General features: G+C 37.1%; 1 protein-coding gene across 6 annotated transcripts in view; it reads left to right on the top strand.

Moving 5' to 3' along the window:
• Positions 1-16,963, top strand: part of MPDZ (multiple PDZ domain crumbs cell polarity complex component) — a 182,036-nt gene that overhangs the window by 64,022 nt on the left and 101,051 nt on the right. For all 6 annotated transcript variants that reach the window (XM_008057527.1, XM_008057532.2, XM_008057528.2 and 3 more), the window contains 3 exons: positions 530-618; positions 9,248-9,431; positions 10,192-10,263. In XM_008057527.1, the coding sequence (XP_008055718.1) occupies positions 530-618; positions 9,248-9,431; positions 10,192-10,263 (345 nt within the window). The remainder of the gene's footprint in view (positions 1-529; positions 619-9,247; positions 9,432-10,191; positions 10,264-16,963) is intronic.

The following is a 16,963-nucleotide window of genomic DNA, read 5'->3' as shown; positions in this document are numbered from 1 at the left end:
GACATGATGGGCTCCGGCGATCCTTCCACCTCAGTCTTCCAAGTAGCTGGAACTACAGGCACACGCTACCACGCCTGGCTAATTTTTTTTGTTATATTGTAGAGATGAGGTCTGGCTGCCCAGGCGGGTCTCGAACCCGTGGGCTCAGGCAGTCCACTCACCTCAGCCTCCCAAAGGCGCGGGATTACAGGCTGAGCCACCGAGCCCGGCTAAACATTAAATTTTTTAAAAATGTGCAGTTGTGTCTAATATCTATATTTTATAAACAATCAACATTGCATGTTTTCACATTTTTGTATGAAAAGTTTGAAAACTTTCTTAGCAATTATTTAGTGTAGGTTACTCGGATACTATATTTAAGACAGATAAAACACTTGTCTTTTTCTCTAGCCTGAGTTGCTACTAGAGGTTTTGTTTGTGTGGTGTGATGATTCAAAATTTATTCAAAATTAGGGTTTTCTATTTGGGGAATGGATAGTCTTTGAATGTACTTTATGGATAGTGAAAAATAATCTATTTCTAATCTTAGAACCCTCGGGAATCTTTGTGAAGAGCATTACAAAAAGCAGTGCTGTTGAACACGATGGAAGAATTCAAATTGGAGATCAGATTATAGCAGTAAGTTACATGTTTACTAATAGCTTTGTTAATTTTCATGGTTTAGAATTGCATGATCCTAGTTTACCTAGTTTCGAGAACTACAGTTAGCTCTGTACTAATTTGAGCTTATTTTGGTGGCATGAGGCTGCCATTACAATTCCCCTTGTATTATTTTGTAGAAGTAAAATCAGAGCATTGGATGCTTTCCTGGTCTCAGTTCTAAAGGGGAGACTTATTTCTTAAATGATTTCTGATATATTCTATTTCTGGCTATAATGCATTTGTTATAGTAACATAACTTTACTTGCAGACATTCCAAAGGTAAAGATGTCATGACCTTTAGTATACCCACTGCCCAACTTTTGAATCTGAAATGAAGAACTAATACATGACATAACATGAATGAACCTTAAAAACACAATGCTAAATAAAAGAAGTCAGTCACAGAGGACCATATCCTGTATGATTTGTATATCTTTTTTCAATCAACAGAATGATACTAATTATTGTTAACTCTGTGGCCAGGGCTCCTTTCAGGCCTAGTAATATATAAGAACGAAAGAAATAGATGTCAAGCCATCACAGTTATAGTAATATCAGTGTGTTTTACAAACATGGCTATTCAGTGTAGTATTTGAAAGAGGTCAAGTTTCAGTTCAGTGTTCAGTGGATACTAGACTCCCCCAGTATCCACTCTCCCTGAAACACAAATTCAAGAGACCCTTTACCAAGGGCTTCCTGGTCAGATAAGTTTAGGGAAAACTTGCAGTATGGTCTCTGAGGGATTCGTAGTGCACATAGAAAGATTGAAGACTCTGAGAAGTCCTGCAGTCAAAAAATCCACTTACCTCTTTTCCCTCAGTTTTTCCTAAACTTTTGTAATTTTGAGGTCTTTCTTTTCTCAAACACATGTTGATATTTTTTGAAAGACATCTTAGGGCATGCTGCTTTATCTTAATAGGTGTTTGTTTACCCTAAATTCTTTGTTGTTCCTTTGGAATCTTAATAATAAAAAGAAAATAGAATAAAGGAGTAACAGAGGAGTTCTTGTTTATTATATTATTCACATAGCAAAAACATGGAGGCAACCCAAACATCTATGAATGGATAAAATGTAATACACACACACACACACACACACACACACACACACACACACACACACGCACACCATGGAAGGTTATTCAGTCTTTAAAACGAAGAAAATCTTGCCACATGCTACATCACAGATGGACCTTGAGGACATTATGCTCAGTGAAATAAGCTGGTCACAGAAAGACAAATTCTGTATGGTTCCACTTATGTGAAATATCTAATCTAGTCAGACTAACAGAACAGATAACAGAAAGGTGGTTACCAGGGACTTGGGAGACGGAAAATGGGAGGTTGGGCAGTGGGTATAGTATTTCCATTTTCCAAGATGAAAAAGTTCTGGAGACCTGTGACACACAATGTGAATGTACTTAACACGGTTGAATTGCACGCTTAAAAATGGTTAAGATGGTAAATTTTATGTAATGTGTTTTCTACCACATTTTTAAAAATAGAGGAGTCTTTTTTCTCAGCCCCTTGAGTCTACATTGCAGCTCGCTGAATATTTTTGGGTTTTCTTTTGAGAAACTCCTGCCCACACCTGTCCACTTCTTGAAATCTACTCGAATGATCAAGTTGTGCTTGTCACCTGATCTGGCTATATGCTAGAAGTGAACTTCCTCTGTGTATTTCCATTTTACCATACAATGAAAATTAACCATTTTTATTTTTTGAAGGAGCAGGGAAAGTGAGGAAGAAAGAATGAATAAATGTAAAGTCTAATCCATATCTGATGCTGAATTACAAATTGAAAGCAAAGCTAATTTGCTCTTTCTCCAACCTATCTTAATTAATTAGAAAACTTGAAAAATACCCACCTTCATACAAAAATACAACTCACATTCATACGGGTCAACCCATTTAAAGCATACGTTTCAATAACTTTTAGCATATTCACAGAGTGTGCATTCATTACCTCGGTCAGTTTTAGAACATTTTCAATACCCTAAAAAGAAATTCCATACCCATCACCACCTGGTTTCCTCATCCTTTCAGTCCTAGGTATCCACTGGTCTACTTTCTGTCTCTGTGGAGTTCCCTATTCTGGACTTTTCATGGAATGGAATCATACAGGATGTGGTCCTCTGTGACTGACTTCTTTTATTTAGCATTATGTTTTTAAGGTTCATCCATGTTATGTCATGCATTAGTTCTTCATTTCCTTTTATTCCTTACTGAATAATATGAGGAGGGACCCCCAAAAAACATTTTTTTTTGGAAGCAGGGTTTATTGAGAAGACAGAGAAGCTTTCAAAGTGGGAGGGAACCCGTGGGGGTTGTCCAAAAACATAATTTATTTATAAAAAATTGTGTATTTATTCTTACATGTTTAAACTTCAAAGTACTCTCTGATGCAATATACCAACCGAGACACCTTTTTTCACTGCTCAGAACAGTTTTTGAACTCATCAATTTTGATGCCTTTTAGTGCTTCTGCCAGTTTTTGTATCACCTCTTCCACATTGGCCAAATGTTTTCCCTTTGAGGAGTTTTTTCATCCAGGGAAATAAACAAAAAGTCACTCAGAGTGAGATCAGGTGCATAGGGAGGGTGGGGCTCAGGCGTCATGCCATATTTGGTCAGAAACTACTAAACAGGCCTGTTGCGGTGGCTCAAGCCTGTAATCCCAGCACTTTGGGAGGCTAAGGCGAGAGGATTGTCTGAGCCCAGGGGTTCGAGACCAGCCTGGGCAACTTGACGAGATCTCATCGCTACAATAATTAAAAAAATTAGCCGAGCGTGATGATGCACGCCTGTAGTTCCAGCTACTTGGAAGGCTGAGGCAGAAGGATCACCTGAACCCAGCAGGTGGAGGCTGCAGTGGCTGTGAGTGTGCCACTGCACTCTAGCCTGTGTGTCAGAGTGAGACTTCAACTCAAAAAAAAACAAACACCAACTGCTAAACAGTCAGTGCAGTGTGGACAGGTGCGTTGTCAGAGAGGAAGAAACAGTCACCTGCTTACAACAACTTGGGACATTTCTTCTGCAAATCATGACACAGCCTTCTCAAAACTTCCAGATAAAAACTTTGGCTGACCATTAGATTGGGACGCACAAATTTTGAGTGTCCTAAAAGGGGCTTGCCTTCCAAAAGATAATTTCACTTTTGTAGGTTCCCCCTTATATTTCTTTGTATGACTATATCACATTTTATTTACCCATTCATCAGTTGATGGATTGTTTCTACTTTTTGGCTACTACAGATAATGCTGCTATGAACATTCATGTACAAGCTTTTACGTGGATATATATTTTCATTTTTCTTGGGTGTAAACTTAGGTGTGGGATTGCTAAATCTTATGATACTTCTGTGTTTAACAATTTAGCAAGATTCTTGATTTAGTCCCATCACCTATAAAATTAGGATATAGAAACTTTTCTTTTATAATTTTTAGGAGAACCAAATAAGTACTTTAAATACCTGATACCAGTTTGATAGTTAAGCAGATATTTATTGAGGGCCTAAAATGATTATATTTGAAGGAATCTCATGATACCCTCCCTCCAATTTTGTCATTATTTTCATTCTTCTCAGATATAATTCCCTGTAGGCAAGGTCCGTGATGAAGGAACTTGATGACTGAAAGGTGGAAGCATTTTTTCTTTGAATTGCTTTCCTGCTTTTAAAAAAAATCTTGTCTTTGTTGTCAGCAGTTTTCTGATTTTTTAATGTTTAGCAACATTCTCTTACTACAAAGTTTGAAGCATCTCAAACTCCTGGGGAATATCCTGCAGTGCTTTTGATCATGTATTAATTTTGTATGAAATGTCACCATCTTGTGGACTTTTGAGACATTTGTAGTAAAGTCCTTTACACCCAGTTGCATTTTCACAACTGCAGTCTTTGTTCGATTTGGTTTTTCTTTTGACAGCAAGTAGTGGAGCTGTAATCTATTTTTATTTTGTAAATGTTGAGATGGTGAGATTGAAAAAATTATTTCTTTCTATTTTGTGTGTTATTTTGTAACTTAAAATTATTTATTTATTTATTTATTTTGAGTTGGAGTCTCACTTCTTTGCCCAGGCTGGAGTGCAGTGGCATGCACGCTCACAGCCATCCCGGTGTTGACCTTCTGGGCTCTGTGGGTTCGAGACCAGCCCGGGCAACTTGGTGAGACCTCATCTATCCCATAAATCAAAAATTAGCCAGGCGTGGTTGCACATGCCTGTAGTTCCAGCTACTTGGAAGGCTGAGGCGACGGATTGCCGGAGCCCAGCAGGTTGATGCTGGAGTATCCGTGAGCATGCCACTGCTATTCCTTTATAAGAATTTCTTCTGTGTAGTACTATCTTTTGACATTTGGGTAGAAAATCTACTTTAAAATCCAAGTTATCATGTTTCGAAGATAAAGGAAAAATGCATTTTTTCTTTTATACTAGAAGTTTATTGCTATTAAATAACCAAATACATATTAATAAAGCTTCATTTTTAAAGGATTGTGCAATAAAAATCTGTTATAAATAACAGATTGTAGTCTGAAGTTCTGTGCATTTTAAGACTTTTCAATGTTGAGATTTGTGCTGTTTTTTTCTTTATTTCCATAAGAGTAAATAACAAGTTAACTTGTGGTAGATTCATTTTTATCTTTGAAGTATAAATAATGTAAATTAAATAGTATATATTTGTCTATACTTTTTTTATTCTACTTACAATTTGTATTTAAATAGCCTTGTTCATGGACAGTTATGTTGTTTGTTGTTGTAAACAGATTATTATGTACCACCTTATATATCTTTTAAGAACCTGAACTATTTGAATTCAGTTTTGTTGCTATAATAGTATTATTTAGATTTGAATTTTCCTTATTTGAATTGCTTAGTACTGGATCTTATAGCCATAATTTTCTTACTTTGAATTTTAAATCTTGTTAGTCTCTCATTTGGCTGGAGTGTTTTGAGTAAATTTTACAGAAAGTGCGAGTGTCGGTAGAGTTTCTAAACTTTTTGTGTTTGAGAACCTCTTCTGTAGTCCTTTTACACTAGTTGGCTGTTGGGCGATAACAGAGACATTGAACAAAGATGATTATTGGGTATAATCTTAGCCGTCTTTTAAAGTTGTATCATCAACTGCCCCTTTGAATGTTTAATGTGAAAGGTTCTTCACTTTCCCCTGGAAGAAATCCTAGACAAGTCCCATATCTTAGGTTATTCTTAGAGGATAATTTATTCTATGGCCAATCAAAATCGTCAAACATGGTTCCAATTTAGTAATTAGGAATTTCCCATACTCAATGATCATCTAATATCAAACTATTCCCTTAGTCCATCAGAAGTTTACTGTGAACTGATGGCTTACTTGGGGTACTACTTGGTCGGTCTTTCCCCACCTAACTTTTCTTCTACTCCCTCACTTTACTGTGGTTTCTTTGGTTTCCAGAAGTTGAGAGAAGGAAGGAGGATGAGACATTTTTTTCTTTGACTGGTACTGTTGTAAGATGGCTTTGTGCTGAGTGAGCCTGGCAGATGTTCAAAGCTGACTGGCTTTTAGGGTTCCTTCTTAGGCGCTTGGAAGATCCCAATGGAGATAGACTGGGGATGCCAAAAAATGTATTGACATTTCAAGAGATGTTATCTTTGCATTACTTTTAGTTTGCCATAATCAGAAGTGTCTGGACACTGATGGCAACCACCTTGAGTACCTCTTGTAATTGCAGAAGTCAAACATGACTTGTATTCACCTTTTGCTGTCAGCATATATTGAGTATTACAATTTTAATACAGTTTTTTTCCTTTCTTAGAATGTGCAAATTTTTTTTTGGCACTTTCTGTATTTGACTTAACTTTCTGTGAATGACAGATGATAGATTTGATCTGACCCGTCTCTCCCCTGATCCCTGTTGCATGGAGTCTCCCTTTTGGGTCCTGTCATTCCCTAGGGGCACTTGGATAGATTTCAAAACGACTTGAGCCTGGCTTTCTCATGCGTGTGGTCCTCCTTTGGTGTATGCTCAAAGTCAGGGAGTCGAGCTGGTCCCAGAATAACAGCAATTTTCCCTTGCTCCATTGTCAAAGCAGCTAAACAGTCTCTTCCTTACCCTCCTGAGAGTGTCAGACACCCTCCACTGCATGCTTCCCTACTACAGGTGATTTTTGACTTAAGGTTAAGGGGAGAAATAACCTGGGTGGGTAGGGCGGGGCCTTACAGCACTTTTCTCTCTTAAAAAAATCTTCCTCTCAGGTTTTCTTAATTTTTCACATCACAGCTCTTTTATATCCTACATGGGTGTGAATTGTGGTTTTTTACCCCATAGTTTAAATCTCTGCATGGTGGCCCCTTTTACAACTCTCTTTGGTATAGGATGTGGATAGCCGTGGCATCTCAATCACACAATTCCCATTTTCACATAAGTCGCATTGAGTATAACATTATTGGTTCATAATTTCTTTTCCACAAATTCTCTAGATAACCTGCTCTCTCTGCTGCCTATAGGTTTTTTTTTCCTTTTGATCTCTGAAATACAAGAATTTAACCAGAATGCATTCAGGAGTTAGATTATTATTTTTTTCTCCCTATGTGTCTTCAGCTTTTTCATGTTTGTCTTTGGTTTATAGACTTGGGTAAGTTTTCTGTCTCCATAATCATTTCTTTGATTATTTTTTTCTTCATTTATTATCTTCTCCTTGCATATCAGATTTCTTAGACCAGCCTATATGTCTTCAGTCTTATTTCTCTGAACGTATTTCTCTGTTTATTCTTTTCCTTTGAGATATGGGAAAATTGCATGTTTCTGTCTTCCCTGCTATATGTTGCTAGTCTTCCTGAAAGGGAATCAGAAAGGTGAGAGTGAGGAGAAAGAAGAGAGTTAGACACCCATGTTCAAGCTAACTTCTAGCTCAGAAGTACCAGATGAGATTTAAAGAACTCTCATAGTGTGAGTTTATCATCTAGATCAGCGGTCTCTGGGTTTTTTATTGGATATTCTTATTAGTAAAACTGATTGACTGCTCATTCTTTTTCTCTGCTTCTTCTTCTTTATGTATTCATGTACATGTTGTTTTATGTATAGTATATTCATATGCTTAATTAACATAGACGTGTGTGTATGAATATATACATGCATCTGTAAAGCAAATGGGTTTTTTAAATGTGTAGTTAGAAGCTTGATTATGTCTTTCAGAAACTTCTGCAGTAGGGTTGTCCATCTCAGAGACCACTGGTCTAGGTCTTCTAATTCTCATTCCTTGAGTAAATATTTAATGTGGCCAGCACTGTGTTTAGAAAAGCATGACACTTACACAGCCATGTAATTGCCATTTTGCAATTCAAAGGAATTTCAATGGCTCTGAATTTCAACATTACATATATTGTCTTACTTTTTCAAACTGTTTTTTACTATGACTTTATGAATTTTTAAAAATATGGTGTTATTGTCTGTGTTTATCTATCCCAAAAGGTAATTTGCTTTAAAAATAAATCTTCTGTCACATGAGCCAATGCCACCATGCTTTTATTTGGGATGAATGTCTACTGTGTGGATAGCATTGTGTTTTGGTGACACTCCTGTAAGCGAAAATGACACAGAGCCTCTCCTTGGATAATGCAGCTATCAACTACATAATGGCAGAAAATGTAAAATTAAAATTCTGGAAACTGCTGTTGAGGGAGAATGGGTAAAGGAGGGTGTTGACTGCAGTCCAGGATGTCAGGGTAGTTTCATTGTGAAACTAATTATCAAACTGAGATCTAAGGCAATTAGAGGTGTTTTCTAAGTGAACTTCTGAGGAAGAGCATGGTCCAGAGTGGGCCATCCAGAGTGTCCAGACTGAGGGAACAGGACTTGCAGAGACTCCATGGCAGAAGGGAGTATTGTGAGTCCGAGGTATGGCTGCAAGGCGTATTACTGTAGAGTAATAGCAACCTCATGCAGGATGAGGCTGGTGATGGTGGGCAGTGATCATGATGGGAGGTGGGGGCAGCTGGCACAGGCCATGCTGAGTCATGTTCAGATTTCGGGGCGTTGTCCTGAGGAATGTTCTGTAGAAGGCAGTGTCAGGTCATATGGTCACATCTGTGTTATAGAAAGATCGCAGGGGCATTTTCAAATGCTTTGTCATTTGTGAACTAGAAAAGGGGAATCACATGTATTTTTTGAAGAGACAAAGACATAAAAAGGAAGGCAATTTTGTTGTCTTTTCCTTTTTTAAAGGTAGTCTAAGACAATTTTAGGATGCATCTGTGTTCTCAGTCTGTACTTCTATACCTTTTTATCCTGCCTAGTTCTGATTTCCAAGCCTGACTCTGCATCAGGGATGGAATATGAAAAGGTATTTAATAAGGCGTAGAAGCCTGTGCCCCACCCTAGATCTACTAGCTCACAATTTCTAGAAGTAGTACACCAGAATCTATATTAAACAAAACAAACAGAACCCTACCAAACGATTCTCGCACATTTAAGTTAATACTGGTCCCCAAAGAGGTGTTAGGTTGTCCTTGCCCATTTCCCCGTAAGGGGAATACCCATTTCCCATTCTTTTGACACTCAAGAGCAGTAAATATGCATTTTGTAAACTGTAATACAAATATCCATTTATTTGAAATGTCTTTTTATGACAGGTCGATGGCACAAACCTTCAGGGTTTTACCAATCAACAAGCAGTAGAGGTCTTGCGACACACAGGACAAACTGTGCGCTTGACACTAATGAGAAGGGGAGCAAAACAGGAAGTCGAGCTCACATCAAGAGAGGACGTCACGAAGGATGCCGATCTCACTTCTTTTGGTGCCAGCATACGCAAAGGTAATGACAGATTAATCTGTGTTTTAGTTAGACCTTTATGTTGTTTAGACTTTTTTCTAATTCTGGAATAATTTCTATTTCAGCATGGTTTTTTTTCAGAATTGTTTTTATTTTTCATGATGTTTTTTACTTTCAACTGTTCATTATGTGCCAAGTTAAAAAAGGAACTTTAATAAAGTCAGGATTAACTGGAGCCAGCAGTGAGTGTGTCCATAGACTACAGAATAGGCTTCTGGTTGAAGTCAGTTTCTTGGGAGGGAGGGGCACACCTCATCAACAAGGGTACCTGCATAATCAACGTTTGTATACTTAACCCTGAATTGTATACCACGTCTTTATAATAAAAATAATAATGATAAAATAAAGTCAATTTCTTTCTATCCTGTTCATTGTCACCATTTCTCAGTTGGAAACATGCAGTCATTTGTCTTCTGCCTTACTTCTGGAAGTCATCAAAGTGTTCTCTCTTTAGTGAGACACTCTTCTACGTGGATTTTTTTTTTTATGTGAGCCTCATAATAACTCTTAGTGCACACCCTTTCCTTGTAGGAACTGACTTTAACTAGAGAGGGCAAATTACAGGAGAAATGTATTTTTTTTTTTGTCCATTAACAAAATTTCCTTTAAGTACCTACAGTTATTGAGAAGTCTAAGAAACAAACTCTCATCTAGGGATTCAAGTAAATGCACTGGGTTTAGAAAAATACAAGTGCTTGATTATACTAAAGCTATAACTAATAAAATATTTTAATCTTTTAAGAAAATTATGAAAAAGATGAAGATTCTTTATCCTTGAGGAGAAACACCAGCATATTGCCAATTGAAGAAGAAGGTAAGTGCCTAGAACCAAGCTATTATGCTTGGCATTTTTCTTACTTTTAGAGAAATGATTCTTGCAAATGTGATTAAGCCTCAATGAATATACTGTAAGTTGCTAAAAAAAAGTCTTTCAAATAAGAGATGCCTGTAAATTCCTGTTTATACATGTGACTAATTGCTTTCATAGATTACAACAGTTCATTTATAGTTGCTTATTTTCTTACTGAGACAGTTCACTCTTTCTTTCCTGTTTTATCTTTTTGACCAGAGGCCTTTAGACATTAATTGGTTGTATAAATGGTTCTAATTTAATATCTTTGTTTCTGTATAGCCAGCATGTCTTTGTCTTACTGAGTAAACAGTAACAAAATTATAAAACATTTAAGAATAAAGACAGGAGACTCTTTAAAATATAAGCTCTTAGGAATGAAAAGTTCCAATTTTGGGAGGCTTGTTCTCATGTCTCGATTTTTTTCAAGAGCTCTAACTTTTCATCAGGAAGTTGGTTTGGAAAGTAATTATACATAGAGATTATCAAATCTTTCTGATAATTCTCTCATTGTAAACCTAGGCCCCATCCAACTATTAAGAAAAGTTAGTGAGGGGTTATTTTAAAATGTAATCCCTTTACCTGTCAGGTTGCTTTAGGTACTTGGTAATTTAAACCCACTGAACAAAGTACAAGACTGTTCTCCCTCCCTTCGTGTGAATTCTGCCTTTTGCTATGTAATTATACTAAGCCCGCCGGGCTTGGTGGCTCAGCCTGTCATCCCACGCCTTTGGGAGGCTGAGGTGAGTGGGCTGCCTGAGCCCGCGGGTTCGAGACCCGCCTGGGCGGCGAGACCTCATCTCTGCAATAAATCAAAAAATCAGCCGGGCGTGGTAGCGCGCGCCTGTAGTTCCGGCTACCGGGAAGGCTGAGGCGGAAGGATCGCCGGAGCCCAGCAGGTCGAGGCTGCGGGGGCCGGGAGCGGCCCCTGCACTCCAGTCTGGGCCAGGGAGTGAGGCTCCGACTCAAAAAAAAAATATAAAAAACAAAACAAAACAAGACAAAACAAAACAAAAAATATATTACGCCTTTGTTCCTCTTTAGCACTCTACTCCTTCATCACTGAAGAATTATATTTTTCTACTGAAAATTTTGATTTGGTTTTTAATCATCTTAATGGAATGTTTATGCCTGCAGAAATATTCCAGAAGGGAAATTTGTAGAGTTCACGCGTATTAATAATGTTCTGCCATTTTTACACTGATAGGTGAAGAAATTATGTAGGCCAAAGTGACTATCACGAGTCATAGGAAAGGGTAAAAATGCTTAGAGCATGGAATTTGAGATATTAAATAGGGATGGGGTGAGGGTGGCCTCGAAGGCTCAGAACCATCTATTTTGCCTTGCTGGAAGCAGCTACGGAGAAGTCAGCATATGTTTGTGGGAGGACACGCAGGGGAGGCTCTAGACTTAGAATTAGGAGTCCCAGAATCTTTTAAAAACAAAATAGAGCACAGATTTCTAAGTGACTCTAACGCGTCTGCCCTAGTGCTTGCCCTCAGACAGAGGATGAGATATCCTCTTCCACGGAAAGTTTACTCATTGTGTAAGCTTGGGTAAGTCCTTTTGACTTCTCAACAAGATCAGAGGATTGGGCTTTATGATTTTTAAAAAATATATGCCTGAAGTCTAGTCTTGGGCCAGTTGGAGAGGGTAAGGATTGTACTACTGTGGGTTACCAGCAGCTTACTGATTCCCCACTTTCTCCATTCATAATCTTACCCTGTTTAAATCACTGTCTAGCTATGTAAACACAACAGACTCAGGGAAGGGAAGTGTGGGAAGAGATGGGACTCTGAACTGATTCTTCTCTTTCTCTTCCAGAATTCCCTTCAGAGATTCCTTCTAATCTATGTTCATCCCAGTGTGGTTATTCCCTCTGGACTTAATTAATTGATGTGCTTTTATTATTTTTAGTTGACGCATAATAATTGTGCAGATTTACAGGGCATGGTGTGATATTTCAAAACCTGTGTACAATTTGTAATGATCAAATTCTGGGCAATATATTTATTTTTTCCTTTGTGTTGGGAACATTCAAAATCCATATCTCTAGCTATTTGAAAACATACAATGAACTGGTCTGATAGCAACCAAATGGCAGCTTGGAAGATCTCTCAGCATCATTCCGCCTACATAAATACAACTAGAAACTAGCAACAAGAATACCCGAGTTCACTAGAACTAGGGGGAGAAGCAGAGATACTTCCTGGGCCCAGGGAATTGAGAGAAGCTGTACTGATAAGATAAATGGTTGTTTTAAGCTGAGCTTCTCCTTCCACCAAGCTACCATAATGCCACACAGGAGAATTTTTCTAGATCCACAGTTTCCGAGATGAGAAGAGGTGACTGCTTCATCTCCCTACCAGTCTGATAATCTTTGCTGGAAGCCCATGTAGGTTCCATTCCTTAGGGGCCACTAGGAATTGCCAGGAGGGCTAAGCTACCTGGGGTGAATTAGGGACAAAGGGTGAGACACTGATCATAGCCACTTGCAGCTATCCTGACTCTCCTCAGCAGGGATGCCATGTTGAAAGAGAATGCCCAGACCATAGTGCTGTGGGGTTACAATCTGTGGGATGGTTCCATCCCCAGAAAGATTTTATACAAAGTTCAAGTGCTCACATTGAGCCTTCCCTGATCTGAGAATAGCTAAAGGGTTGGGATTAAGTTTTGATGTGTGCCTAAGTCTGCCCCAGGCTGGGAACCCATGGCTTGGCAACAGTATAAATCCAGGACTGTATTTAATGTTCAGTGCTCACTATAAGTCTCTCTCAGACCAGGAAATAATGACAGGGCAAAGAGTTAGTTACAGTGCAGTGTTGCAGGTTTCAGTACCAGTGCTCACTATAAGTCCTCCAGAATGGGTAGAAACAACAGCTTGACATTTAAGTTCTGACACTGAGAAGTGAATGTCTAACGCCACCAAAGAGCACCTACAAAAACTAGGAAAGATAGCATCTTCTCAAATGCACAGGCGTCAACATAAAGATGGAAGGATTATGAAACCTCAGAGAAATATGACACCATCAAAAGAAATCAACAAAGCTCAAGCAACGGACTCAGAAGAATTGAAGAACTATGAAGTACTGAATGGAGAATTCAAAATAATCTTCTTAAAAAGGGTCAGAGAATCACAAGAAAATATGGATAGAAAAAGAAATAAAATTTAAAAAAATTTAAAAACAAAATTTGAGGGAAATAGAAGCAATGTAAAAAAATAGAAATCTTAGAAACAAATTATACGGCAAACTTGACCAAACAGAGGAAAGAGTGAGTGAACTTGAAGACAGAGTATATGAAATTACCCTATCAGAGGAGAAAAAGAAAAAAGAATGAAAAAGACCTATGAGAATTAAGGGACACCAGCAACTGAACTTATATCCACATGATAGGAATTCCTGAAGGAGATAAGAGATTAATGGGTCTAGAAAGCACATTTAAGAAAATAATAACTAAAAATTTCACAAATCTGGAAAAGGGCCACACCATCCAAGTACAAGAAGATTAAAGGACATAAAAACTAAATTCAACCAAAAGAGGAAATCCCCAAGACACATCATAATTAAGTTACCAAAATCAAAGACAAAAGAATGCTCAAAGCAGAAAGAGAAAAGAGACATATCACATTCAAAGGAGCCAATACAGCTTTCATCAGATCTCTCAGCAGAAGTTCGGCCAGCCAGGAGAGGGATGTTATAAGAGCTGGTGGGACAAAACTACCCATCAAGAATGCTGCACTCAGAAAAACTATCCTTTAAACATGAAGCGAGATAAAGACTTTCCCAGACAAACAAAAGCTGAGGGACTTCAATAACACCAGGCCTGTTTTACAAGAAATGCTAAAGGGAATTCTTCAATTCAAAAGAAAATAATTCTAACAGGTAGCAAGAAAACATCTTAAGGTACTAAACTTACTGGTAAAGGAAAGGAAACAGAAGAGTTCACAATACTCTAATACGGTAATTTGGGTAGAAAACTTATGTCTCAAGTATCAACAATATCTACAACAATTGGTTAAGCAATAAATAGTATAAAAAGTTGTAAGTAAATCGAAACATCAGTAAGTCAAAATATCGGGGTATTAGAATATAGAGTTTATTTTTGTTATGTTTCTTTTCTTTGCTATTGAAGTTAAGTTGTTACCAGTCTAAAATAATCTGTCATTTTATAAGCCATTTTTCTATAAGCTAATGGTAACAACAAAGCAAAAATGTATTTAAGAACACTAAAAATAAAAATCAGCAAATTAAAACATATTACCAGAGAAAATAATTTTTTTTTTTTTTTTTGAGTTGGAGTCTCACTCTGTTGCCCAGACTGGAGTGCAGTGGTTGCTCCCGGCCACCACAGCCTCGACCTGCTGGGCTCCGGCGATCCTTCTTCCTCAGCCTTCAGAGAAAATAATTTAATCACAAAGAAATGCAGTAAAAAAGGGGAAGAGAGAGAAGATCTAAAAAGCAGACAAAACAAAACAATTAACAAAATGACGGTAGTAAGCTCTTATCTATCAGTAATGAACTTAAATGTAAATAAATTAAATTATTCAATTTAAAGAGACAAAGTGGGTGAATTAAAAAAAAAGACTCAATTAAGACTTAATTAATGCTATATTCAAAAAATTCACCTCACCTATCAAAACAGACTGAAAGTGAAGGGATGGAAAAAGGTATTTCATGCAAATAGAAACAAAAATTTAAGAGTACAAGTAGCTATAGTCATATCAGATAAAATAAATTTTAAGTTAAGAACAGTTAAAAAAAAAGAAGTCCACTGTATAATGAAAAAAAGAATCAATACAATAAAAGGATATAACAATTGTAAATATATAAATTCACCCAATAGCAGAACACACAAATATATCAACCATATATTAATAGATTTAAACAGAGAGATTGACTGCAATGCAATAATAGTAGGGGACTTCAACACCCTACTTCAAGCATTAAATAGATTATCCATACAGATAATCAACAATAAAACACCAGGCTGAGACTATATTATATACAAACTAGAACTAACAGACATTTACAGAACATTTCATGAAACAACAGTAGCATGCACATTTTTTCCTAACACATGGAACATTCTTCAGGCTATGCTATATATTAGGCCACAAACAATTTTTAACAAATTTTGAAAAGTCAAAATTATATTAAGTATCTTTTCTGTTTATAATGGAATAAATCTAGAAATCATTTATGGAAGCAACGTTGAATACTGTACAAATTCATGGAAATTAAACAACATGCTCCTGAACAGTGAATGGATCAATGAAGAAATTGAAAAATAAATTAAATTTCTTGAGACATATGAAATTAGAACCCAACGTAGCTAAACCAGTGGGATACAGCAAAAGCTGTTATAAAGGGGAAGTTTATAGCAACAAACTCCTACATCAAAAAAAGAAGACAGGCTTCGAATAAACAACCCAATGATGTGCCTCTAGTAACTAGAAGAGCAAGAACAAACCAAACCCAAAGAAGCAAAGGGGCGGGGGAGAATGATAAGGGCAGAAACAAATTAAATTGAGACCTAAAAGAAACAACACAGAAGATTAACAAAATGAGAGGTATTCCTAATCTTCAAATGTTTAGCTAGAGAAACTATTACAGAAAAAGACTTCAATAAATAACATCAGAAATGAAAAAGGAGACATTATAATTGGCACCATAGAAATACAAAGGATCATTTGCAGCAATTATGAACTACTGTTTGTCAACAAACTAGAAAACCTAGGAGAGATGGATAAATTCTAGACACTTAAAATCTAGCAAGATTCCAAAATTAAACCATGAAGAAGTAGAAAACTGAAACAGAACAATAATAAGAAACAGGACTGAATCAGTAATATGAAGTCTCTTGTCAAAGAAAACCCCAGGATCTGATGCTTCTTTGCTGAATTCTACCAAACATTTAAAGAAGAAATAACTCCAATTCTACTCAAACTATTAAAAATAAAAAGAAGTGAAGGGAAGAGGTCCAAACTCATTCTATGAAATTAGCATTACCCTGATTCTAAAACCAGACAAAGACACAACGCAAACAATGAAAACTATAGGTCTCTAATCAGCATAGATGGAAAAATCCTCAACAAAATACTCACAAATGTTGGCTGGGTATGGTGATTCATGCCTGCAATTCCAGTATTCTGGGAGGCCAAGGCAGGAGGATTGCTTGAGCTCAGAAGTTCAAAATCAGCCTAGGCAACATAGTGAGATCCCATCTCTACAAAAAATAAAAGAAATAATCTGGCATGGTGGCATGTGCCCATAGTCCCAGCTACTCGAGAAGCTGAGGCAGAAGGATCACCAGAGCCTAGGAGGACAAGGCTATGATGAGGTTGTATGACAGAGTGGCTCAGACCAAAACAAAAACAAAACAAAACAAAACTAACAAACCAAATTCAACAATACATTAAAAAGGTAATTTATTATGACCAAATGGAATTCGTCCCAGGAATGCAAGGATGGTTTAAAAATAAGCAAATCAATAAAAGTGATATATCACATCAACAGAATGAAGGCCAAAATCCATATGATCATTTTAATAGATATTGAAAAAGCACTCAGTAAAATGTAATGTCCCTTAAGGAGAAAAACTTTAAACAAACTGGGTATAGAAGGAACATATCTCAAAGCAATTAAGACTTTATATGGCATAC

Source organism: Carlito syrichta, unplaced genomic scaffold (genome assembly GCF_000164805.1).
Source record: "Carlito syrichta isolate Samal-C Ts95f unplaced genomic scaffold, Tarsius_syrichta-2.0.1 Scaffold303045, whole genome shotgun sequence".
Classification (NCBI taxonomy): domain Eukaryota; kingdom Metazoa; phylum Chordata; class Mammalia; order Primates; family Tarsiidae; genus Carlito; species Carlito syrichta.
This window is presented reverse-complemented; position numbering and strand designations above follow the sequence as displayed.